General features: G+C 40.5%; 2 protein-coding genes across 3 annotated transcripts in view; both read left to right on the top strand.

Moving 5' to 3' along the window:
• LOC135351592 (uncharacterized) overlaps positions 1-11,418 on the top strand; it is a 50,333-nt gene that overhangs the window by 17,613 nt on the left and 21,302 nt on the right. The gene's annotated exons all lie outside the window — the stretch shown is intronic.
• LOC135351584 (uncharacterized) lies at positions 2,705-4,696 on the top strand. The gene has a single exon (XM_064550630.1). The coding sequence runs from the start codon at positions 2,779-2,781 to the stop codon at positions 4,399-4,401; it is 1,623 nt and encodes a 540-aa protein (XP_064406700.1). The 5' UTR covers positions 2,705-2,778; the 3' UTR covers positions 4,402-4,696.

The following is an 11,418-nucleotide window of genomic DNA, read 5'->3' as shown; positions in this document are numbered from 1 at the left end:
GAACATGTGAACTACGCTACAATAAAGGCATCAAAAATCCTGAATCTCCTTAATAGCCACCATTCTTCTAAGACAGCCAAAACTAAAGCTTACACTGGACTAGTCCGCCCTCACTTGGAGTATGCAGCTCCAGTCTGGTCTCCGCACAAAGTGTGCAATACGAAAAAGTGCAGAAAAGGGCAGCAAGGCGGATAGCAACCAAATGGAATAGAACACAATGGGACAAAATCTCAACTGGCTCCCTCTGGTTAAACGTTGTGAGTTTCTAATCTGCTGTCAGACGTATAAAATAATAAAACAAAATGTATCGCCTTCAATTTTCGGATTTTTACTCCTTTAATACTTCAAACACTCGTTCTCATAGTCTTTCTTTAGTTTGTAAATACATCTACATGGGAAGTGCATGGGAAGTACATGGGAAAAGTGCCTCAGAGCAGGTATACTATATTAGCTCCCTTCACCGGAAGTGCGGCCTGGAATCGAGGCTAGTATATATACGTATAGGATATACCACACCTAAGAGGAGGATATGCACCCATATATCCTCCGCTACCGTGGTTACTCCGAGGCGGAGCCGAGGGGTATGTAACCACGGTAGCGGAGGATATATACGGTGCATATCCTCCGAGTAGGTGTGGTATATCTGACTTATACCACGTGACCGTAGCACTATAAAAGGACCTCCCCCTAGCAACAATTCAATCGCGATGCAGACTGCAAAAAAGAACAAGACTATGCCGGATTTTGCAGCCGTCAAAGAGCTAGTTGAGCAACATGTTGACTCCTACAGATGCTCAAGAGCTTCCTTGGTCCAAGCTTTGACCATTCGACGTCCCCTACTGGAGTTGCAAGCTCTCCTTGGATAAAATGTATCTAAACCGCGCCCATGGACCCATGGAAGCTTAGCCATCTTGTTGGCCAATTGGAGAGCACCTTCCTTGTTTCTGCCGTCGCTTTGAGTCTTAGTACTGTCAAGCATGGCTCTTTTCTCTTTGCTTACTTTCTTGAACAAATGAAAAAACTAAAAAACAACTTGAAAAACTGTGCATGCCTGGGGCTGTATGCTAATATTCTATATATCCTACAGCTGTTGACCAATGAGATCAATTAGTGGTGACATAAGTGTGGTATAATATGGGACTTAGTATACCTGCAACTTACTTAGTAGTATTCCGTTGTCAAGTAATTGTATTGTAGTCAAGCCTCGAGCAAGATTTGCACATGCGCACTAGTATCTAAATGAATTAGACACTGTTTTGTCGGTGTCCACGTGATTTAGAAGCCCTCAGCCACTTGTAGTGCCTTTGCATGGGCTTCTAAATCCCATGCATAGACACCTCCAAAACAATGTCTAACCAGAGGAGGTACGACATCCGCGAGTCAAAGGAAGTGTTTTAGACTCACAATCCTTAGGTCAAAGTTCAATTGCGTGTTACCTTCCAAACATAAGCACTGCCAAGAGTCTGATTCGTATTAGCTTAATCAACCATCGTTTCAGCTTCAGGAGGGATGCCTAGAGTTGCTCTGAGTATCACTTTATTTCATGTGCTATTGAACTTTGACCCGGATATAATAAGGAATGTAGGTCTTTAGACTCACAGATGTCATACCTCCTCTGCATGGTGTCTAACTATTTAGTTTATATGTATTGGTTTTGTTTTATGTTCTGTTTTTTGTTTTGTGGATGTATACTTTATTTACTTGTTTTGTATAACGGGGAGCACCTTTGTAGCTATAAGGCAATGTTGCCTATATGTGTGACCCTTTCCCCTGTGCATGGATAAACTTAATCACCAATAGCTCAATCATGAAAATTCAATTCCAATTGATAATAATTATAGAGATTTCCCCAGTCACATGCTCACCTTTCAAAGTCTGTCGATTCATCATCTCAGTCCGTCAGTGATTGGCACATGACAGGAATGAACTTGGAATGAGATCACACTCTCTCATACAGTGTATCAAAATCAAAACCATACCCACTACTTCGTTCTAGACGAAAAGCTTCATACATGTAGTAAACAGGAAAGTGAAGCGATACCTGTGTAATGACGAGAACACTCTCAAAAAAATGTTTAGTGAATTATCAATCACTAGTTCTGATCCGCATTTTGTGGCTATGATTGGAACTACACTAATAGACAAGCAAGCACATGGTGTGAGTGTTCTACAGGTGATCGGTGTTGTTCGACCCCTCCGAACCTTTTCGAACTTCACTAATAGACAAGTAAACACTTTGGGAGAGTGTTCCACAGGTGTTCGGTGTGGTTCGATCCATCCGAACCTCTTCGAACTTCACTAATAGACAAGCAAACATCTCTCCATGATACTTTATTTGGAGAAAGAAGATGACATCATGCATCATGTGCAACATATTAGGATCTGAAAAATTATCTACTACCATTATATCTGCCCCACCTACTCTTGATCCTGTTTTGGGATATCATTCAGTATCTTTATAGCAGCTTCCTCCTAAGAGTACCTGAGAAGCCTGCTGTATCTGCTCATGGAAGGAAATCCCTCAAATACTTCCTTTCAATACTCAGGAGGATATATTTTTCCTAAAATTATATACAGCATTATCCGCCAAGGATCATATAGTATTTTAGCATGCATGAAGCTTCCTAAGAGTATCTGAGAAGCCTACTGTATCTGCTCATGGAAGGAAATCCCTCAATACTAACTTCCTTTAGCTCATGCATGCATGCAAGCCACAATACATTAGCAAAACAAGCCAGCAAATATGTTTGTATACAGAACGTTGCATCAATAATCAAAATGGATGAAGCTATTAATCAGAGAAATTGTGCGTATGGTATTTCTTGCAAAGGAGAGGTCTTGGAGGATACTTACGAAACAATACCACCACTAAGGATTCTGCCACAAGATAACGAAAAAAAAGACCTCGAGCCAGCAACAAGAGAAGTGTCAGTTAAAGTGAGGAAAGTACAAGTGAATTGCTATGCTATTGTCACCATCTTAGCTCTAGTGATGGCTATTCTTTCTCTGATAGTGGCTTTGGTAGGAGTGAGCTATGCTCTAATAGAGTTGAACAACCAGCAAGGTCAACTAAGCAGTTCCAGTCAGGGGGTGAAATCCCAGATCAACAACTTGAAGCAACAAATTCAAATATCAAATGAGCAGTGTAAAATTAAGATAGAATTGCATGCCCAACTGAACGACACACACCAAATTTTGCAAGCTCAACTAGATGAATCGAACCAAGTTTTACAAGCTCACTTAAACGCCTCAAACCAGCAGATTCAAATATCAAATGAGCAGTGTAAAATTGAATTGCATGCCCAACTGAACGACACACACCAAATTTTGCAAGCTCAACTAGATGAATCGAACCAAGTGTTACAAGCTCAATTAAACGCCTCAAACCATCAGATTCAAACATCAAATGAGCAGTGTAAAATTAAGATTATAGAATTGCATGCCCAACTGAACGACACACACCAACTTTTGCAAGCTCAACTAGATGAATCAAACCAAGTGTTACAAGCTCAATTAAACGCCTCAAACCAACAGATTCAAAGTATTTTCCAAGATGTCAAAAAAATCATAGCAACTGAGCTACAAATAGGGAGCATAAGCAAACCAGCCAGCTCCTGCCATGACATCCCTCATTACAAATCATCAGGAGAATACTGGATTGCTACTGACAGTACTAGAATTCCTGTTGAAGTCTACTGTGACATGAACCGAACAAGCTGTAGCTGCAACACTACAAAAGGATGGATGAGAGTAGCCAACCTCGACATGTCTGACCCCAGCCAAAACTGCCCAGATGGATTCAGACTGGAGACAACACCACCAGATCCACTACGTGCCTGTGTCAGACCTGAACCAGCAGAATGTGTGTCTACTACCTACGCAACGTATGGGGTGGAGCACTCCCAAGTTTGTGGGAGAGTGATTGGCTATCAAGACAAAACTCCAGATGCTTTTCGACCATATTCTTTAAACAAAACACTGTCTATTGATGATGCTTACGTTGATGGTGTGAGCCTAACCCATGGACGGTCGCCTCGTCAGCATATCTGGACATTTGCTACTGCGCACGATGAAACTATCTCAAATGAATTGGTTTGTCCTTGCACAAGATCTAACCGCCCCTACACTGGAGTTGTACCTCCTTTCATCGGTCAAGACTACTTCTGTGAAACTGGAAGCCGACAAGGAGCTACTACTAGCACCTTTTACCCTGACGACCCAGTCTGGGACGGTCAGGGATGTGGAGATACCAGCACTTGCTGTATGTTCAACAACCCACCGTGGTTCTGCAAGCAACTTCCTCAGCCAACTACAGACGATATCGAATTGAGAATCTGTGCTGATGAAGGTCGTAACAATGAAGACGTACTTATAAAGCTAGCAGAGATCTACATTCGCTGATATACATGCATATACTAACTCTCAAGTTAAACTATAATTATGTGGCTAAATATATGTATCGTGTGAACATTGATATTATAGAGACTTATAATAGAAAGTTTAATTTCTGAATATTTCAGATAATGTACAATGCTAGCAGTGTGTGTTAGAAGTGCAGCATGCATACGTAATAGTCTGAAAATGTGTTTTTTGTTTTATAATCCTTATTTGTCATTAGTAAAAACCAGTAGGTTTTACATAGGATTGGCAGTGGGTTTGCCCGTGTTTAGCAATATTTCAATTATTTTGACTCATGTTTAAACTGTTCTATCTCTGCAGGGAAAGGCCACATCAAGGAACTGGCTAGACAGATAGTTTATTTAGCCTTTTCTCTCTTTGTATCTCTCATTTCATAATCCATGAACATTTTAATGGTTGTTATTTTAAAAATTGTACTATTTCGACGTTTCATCGCTCTTTGTCTGACCAGAGATTATAGTAGTCGGGCGCCCCCGCCCTCTACCGTTGCCCGGAAGGAGGTCGGGAATCAAGCCTATCCACAGTTTTGTTCTGTTGTTGAAAATCCAACAATTCCACCAGCTCCAATCAGATTGCAGTATCTCAAGGGGATTGATCACACCCACTCAACTGTACCACGTGTGAATTTTGCACACGTTGGATTGACTGAGAGGCGAGGCCAACACCCACTTTAATAAATGATATTCATCGCTATTGGTTAGCACCCACATAGAATGAATGATATTCATGATACTATTGCGTAACAGGCCAGAACAAAACGCTTGATTCCCGACCTCCTTCAAGGAGGGCGGCGGCGCTCGACTAAGATTATAGAAGGAGGGGGATAGGAAACGCACATTGAATTTATGTGTCATGTTCCATCCTCGTTATGCCCCGCCCACTAGCATCACAGACATGGATAGATTTTGAAAGCAGCTACATCGGTTTTGCAGGCAGAAATTCCACTGTACATACTAGGTGAGGGACTCACAGTGTTCTATAAGGAGTTGTTTCCAATGTTACAAACTTATGGATGATTTTGTACATCTGCAAGAATACAATCATGAATAATGTTCATCAACAAGCCTAATTTAATAGTTTTGTAGTTTTAGTTTGGTAACTGTGAACTTTTTTTGTAGTTTTTGATTATGATTGCAATCTATTTCATAAGCTTGTTGCTATACAATAAGTCCCTTGAGAATATCTTTTACAGTAGTCTTGTTAACGGATTATTTAGAGTATTTGAATACTCTTCTGTCGTAGTTTTTGCAGAAAAATGAATAGACAAACAGAGTACTGAAGTACCTGAGTATAACTGCATGTATTTAAAGAATGCAATTAGCCATTAGCTTTGAACATAGGTTGATTTCAATCTGAATAATGGGACGAAGGAAAAAGGGCATGATTGGACGTTCTCCAAAGTACTTCGAACAGAAAAGGCAACTTCTGAAGGTGAACCCACCTGGTCGTCCTATAAGAATAAAATTTATTATAGCTACATATATACATGACTGTATGTATATGACTTGTAGGGTTAGTATAATAAATTATTAACTTCATATACAGTATGCAGACAAACCCCAGGCTGGAGCCCATACAAGACTCTATCACAACGTCCATAGAAGATTTAAGAAGGATTTTATTACCCTCTAGTGCTTGGGAGTTGTGTCGCCATCTCCTGATTCAGAGGTCTATTAACGTTGCTCGCGGAAATTGCCGCTATATCTATAACGACATGCAAATGGATGAAACTCCCCTACCCAAACGAAAGAGAAACAGCAAGAAATGAGACATGTTGATGTACATGTATAACATAGCTATAGCTATAATCACGTTACAGTGTGCAATACCCTCATCATTATAATGTCAGTCATAACTGTACTCTCAGCGGATTCTAATAATTATTGTGTTCACTGCTGATTAGCCTTTTTTATTCTTTCGTCTAACACTTTCTCTACTGTCCACCTTGTGCTTCTCCATCCACATTAGATATGCTAAAGCCTCTTATGGTCAGCCACAACTAAATTATTTGTTTTAGTAGCTCATAAGCTGGACGTCATCTTCAATGTCAGCTGCAATCATGGTCCAGTAAAACTGAACATTTTCATCGACAGAAACAAACTGTATAATGCCAGCCTTTCCTTCGTCTTCAGTGGAAGAAAGAATGCCATCTTGTAGATGCTTAACCAGTTTTTCTCACATAGTAACTTCAATCGATAAAAAAATTGTAGCCCAGGTCATTTATGACAAAAAGTCCTCCGCTGTTTACTCTGTCAGTCCATTGTCTTGTGTATTCACTCAAACTTGAATCTGGCCCTTCAACTGATTTCGTCCTTTGTGAGCTGTGTATTTGTAGACGTCAAAGGATATTCATGAGGTTTGAAGATATCTTTAACTAAACTCTCAAATAAGAGGAGTCCTTCAAACAATCTGCAGCTTTTGGCAACGTCAATCTTACACAAAAATTCATTCCAAATGGACCGTAACGAGTCTTGTAGACGGCCATATTGTGTCCACATTATCTCCCCTCTTTTAGGCATAGTGAGTCTAAGGAAGCTCTAAAGCAGATTGTCATATACCTTGACTAGTGTCTCTGAAAATGCACCAAACCCCAGTTGGTTCTTAGAAATTGCTTGTGTCAAGTCTTCAACTATTTCTCGAACTTGTACCGTGTTAGGAGAATCAACAGCCAGTTCCTTTGTAGAAGACAAAGACAATAAATAGTTTTCACTCTTTCTGCTGGTCCTAAAGTGGAAGTACAGGTAGCACTAGCACTAGTCTAGCAAAAGTATAGTATGTATAGTAAAATAGCCATCAGATCCGAGTAGCCGCGAGTGAATCCTGCTCACGTGACCATAACGAGGGTATAATTATAGAACAAATTCAAGGTGTGTTTCCTATCCCCCTCCTTCTATAATCTCGGGTTGTTATAAAACAGGGAATGAGAAATGAGGAAATGAGAAATAAGAAATGAGGAAATGAATAAGAAATAGGAAATGAGGAAATGAAGAAATAAGAAATAGAATAATAATAATAGAATAATATAATAATAATAATAATAATATATTTATGGTTACGATGGCATTAATTTTCATCACAATAATTATGACATTGTTATAATAATAATTATTATATAGATGCACAAAAGTAATGACTGATATCAGCCAAGAAGCTAGTAGGTGACTAAGTATTCAGTTATCAAATATATAATTATAGTGGCACCTCCACACAGTACAGGTTGTCGGACACATTGTAAGAATTAAATTTTACCATCGCTTCAGATGGCACAGTGAGTTTTCTTCATTAAAGGTAGCATCAGGTTTCACTAGGCATTGCTTGTGAGAATGGTAATGGGAATTGATTTTTCTTCACCCTGTAGCGAGATTGGATATGTACCAGTACAGTGTACTAATGTCATTACTTCCTGCAGCTTTACGACAGGACTGGCAGATCATTAGAATTTGCTTGGTTTGACAAACAGTTTTGGAGGTTTCTTTGCTGTTACTTACATGTAGATGTTGACATTGAGTCCAGTCCATTGACTATCACTTGCCCACCGGATTGTGAAATCAGTGTATGTATTGCCAGTATAGCCACGCACAGGTAAATTGTTTGAGACTGTGGGACTGTAGGACAGTACATGTAAGTACCGTTACGTAGGTAGATCTGACGTCTGAACCATGCCAGTCATACATGGGCACACAAGTAGGTAGAGAGTGTCACACCGTGTACCAGAGGAACATAAGTTCTGTATGGTGGGAGAGCACCAGGAGACTTGTCACCAGGAGGTACGTACCTGTAGCTCAGTAGATGTTAGCTTCGTCTTCAGACTTGCTCTGCCCATAGATATGCTCTGCCTAACAGCTCATTTCTCGTTCTCATTTCCTCATTTCCTATTTCTTATTTCCTCATTTCCTCATTTCTCATTTCCTCATTTCTCATTCCCTGTTTTATAACAACCCTATAATCTCTAGTCTGACCATAGATAGGAGAGAGGATTGGAAACGGAAGTAGATTTCAATGTACCTCACGTATGACCTCGATTAAACATCCGCGCCTCGCCTAATGATGGCTAATCTATTCCCCAGGAACTTCGCGGGTAACTGAGATTATTGGAAGTCTATCCCTTTTTCTCTGAAATGATTAATGTTTAGGTCGTATACTTTGGTCTGCTTATTGGTAAATCATGTGGTATCACCCCAAGCCAAAGAAAATTAGTCATTAATTAAGGGATAAATGTGTACAATACAAGATTAAACTTACCTAAATTCCATGAAGAAGATAGTTGCAACGGTAAATAGAGCTTGAACAATGGTTATTCACTATCTATATAAAGCACAGTTGCACTGGATACTGGAGAACTTGACAGAATACTAGTGACAACTCAGAAAATCCTAGACTTCCAATAATCTCAGTTACCCGCGAAGTTCCTGGGGAATAGATTAGCCATCATTAGGCGAGGCGCGGATGTTTAATCGAGGTCATACGTGAGGTACATTGAAATCTACTTCCGTTTCCAATCCCTCTCTCCTACATCTAAGTAGTCTAAGTGAGTAAGTAAGTTTCTTGCCCAGCATTTGCTCCAAGTACAGCCATCTCCAGGACATTCTGCACAGGGTTTCCAAACGACTACAACCTGGATTACAAAGCGCTTCTTCAGATTTGCGATTGCTTCCACGAGGCAGATGACCTCTCAGTCTCTATTCTCTTACCTAGACAATTCCGCCATCTTTAATGACTCAGCAATTGCGTTGTGGGCAAATAATAGATAGGCGTGGCTAAGAAACCGTGCGCCCAGTGCTGTGCTTTTCCAGAGCCTGAGGTGTTGCTTTACTTCACACTGTTCAGCTCTAGCTCCCTTTCTCTGACAGGCATGCTATATGCACTGGCTAGATATCGTGCTCTTAAAATGTCTGTCATTTAACACAAATTCAACATATCAAGCAATTAATATACTATAATTATTAGTCCAGAGATATTCGAGAAGATATCTGATTAGTCCTGTCTTCTCTTCTTGAACTTCTGTACTGCCTCTTGACGTTCCACTTATGCATGTCATGATACGTAAATTTATACTTCTGTACTGAAAAAGAAAGGGAATCCGACTAGAAAAACATTTGCAATGTGAAAAATTGCTAGGATTGGCCAGGGGAACCACAAAAAAGCGTGGAAACAAGAAATCAGACGAGAGCATAACTCCAATCCGTTACAACGTCATGAACATGTACAATACATAGTATAGACTGTGTTCCAGATCCATCTACCAGCTTCCATCCACCACATCATTCCATGCAGGTCACCAATACGGTCCGTGCATGTTACTACGCATGGATGGACTGTGTGTACCTGTGCTCAACACTGCATGTATTAGGAACATCAATTCATCACAAATCATCATGATTATAATTATACCCGCACAATGGATATAGGGATTGGTACGGTGGCCCTGAGCGCTACTCTAGTTGGTAGTTCATACTTGATAGTTCAAATGCGTAGTTGGTAGTTCGCAGTTGCTACTTGATAGTTCAAATGCGTAGTTGGTAGTTCACAGTTGCTACTTGATAGTTCAAACACGTAGTTGGCAGTTGGCAGTTGGCAGTTGGTAGTTGGCAGTTGTGAGTTGGTAGTTGGGAGTTGGTAGTTGGCAGTTGGGAGTTGGTAGTTGGCAGTTGGCAGTTGGCAGTTGGTAGTTGGCAGTTGGGAGTTGGCAGTTGGGAGTTGGTAGTTGGCAGTTGGTAGTTGGCAGTTTGTAACCTTTAAACTTTGCAACAATAATTAGCCTGCTTTTAAATTATGATACTGGCACAGACATCTAGCTGGCCTAAGACAGCAATATTAAATCTTATATGTACACATCTAGGTAGGGAGATCATTTCAAGTCTAATCCTCATGTACCTATATTCCCAGATCCCAGCAGCAGGGAGGGGGGAATTATAGAAACAGGTTTTGCATGGCACTTTTAGATTCTATTGAGGCTATTTAAAGTTATGGTTAAAAGATTAGAGGCAGTGCAAAGATATATCTATATACAACATTTGCTAACTGCAAAGTTTAAAGGTCACGAACTGCCAACTCCCAACTGCGAACTACCAACTACCAACTGCCAACTGCGAACTACCAACTACCAACTGCCAACTGCATGCCAACTACCAACTACCAACTGCCAACTGCGAACTACCAACTACCAACTGCCAACTGCGAACTACCAACTACCAACTGCCAACTGCGAACTCCCAACTGCCAACTGCCAACTACCAACTGGAGTAGCACTCAGGGCCACCGTAGATTGGTCATCACCTAGCCTCGATCCCAGGCCGAGTTTTCGCTTTTATAACGGTTAGGCGAACAACTGGTTGTTCGCCTAACCGTTATAAAAGCGAAAACTCGGCCTGGGATCGAGGCTAGTCATCACCCCACCAATAAAAATTGCGTGGTATATTGGCCGGGAAAAAATGGAAAACTACAAGTACATGTGATTGACGTTGTAACGGATTGGAGTTATGCTCTCGTCTGATTTCTTGTTTCCACGCTTTTTTGTGGTTCCCCTGGCCAATCCTAGCAATTTTTCACATTGCAAATGTTTTTCTAGTCGGATAACACTATTGTTGGTACATAGATAGAAGAGGAAGGGGATTGGAAACGAATCACGTGTGCCGAACACTCCTTGTCTGCCGGAAGCATAGATAGAAGAGGGAAGTGATCACTATACTTATACTTCCTCAAAATAAAAATTGTGTTCCAAGCCAGCTGATTTCGAGTATATGGCTTTCTAGTTCTCAAGAATGGCTTTCTAGCTCAGGTCTACATTTGCACTGTACAATGGAAAGTAGTGCTCCCGCTCCATTTCAGAGTAAGTGATGTTGAACTGTTTGTTAATAAATAATAATTAATTACTTTCCATTTACTTTCTTCCTTTTCATGTAAATGCAGGTAGGTTTAAGGAAGCTTTTAAGACTGTTTTGACAGAGAGTATATAGATTCAAAGCTTCATCACCAGAGGAAGCAGTTGCCCTCAACACA

This window comes from Halichondria panicea, chromosome 17, assembly GCF_963675165.1.
Source record: "Halichondria panicea chromosome 17, odHalPani1.1, whole genome shotgun sequence".
Taxonomy (NCBI): domain Eukaryota; kingdom Metazoa; phylum Porifera; class Demospongiae; order Suberitida; family Halichondriidae; genus Halichondria; species Halichondria panicea.
This window is presented reverse-complemented; position numbering and strand designations above follow the sequence as displayed.

Coding starts and splice junctions, on each gene's coding strand:
- LOC135351584 (XM_064550630.1), top strand. CDS start 2,779: ATGGATGAAGCTATTAATCAGAGAAATTGTGCGTATGGTATTTCTTGC.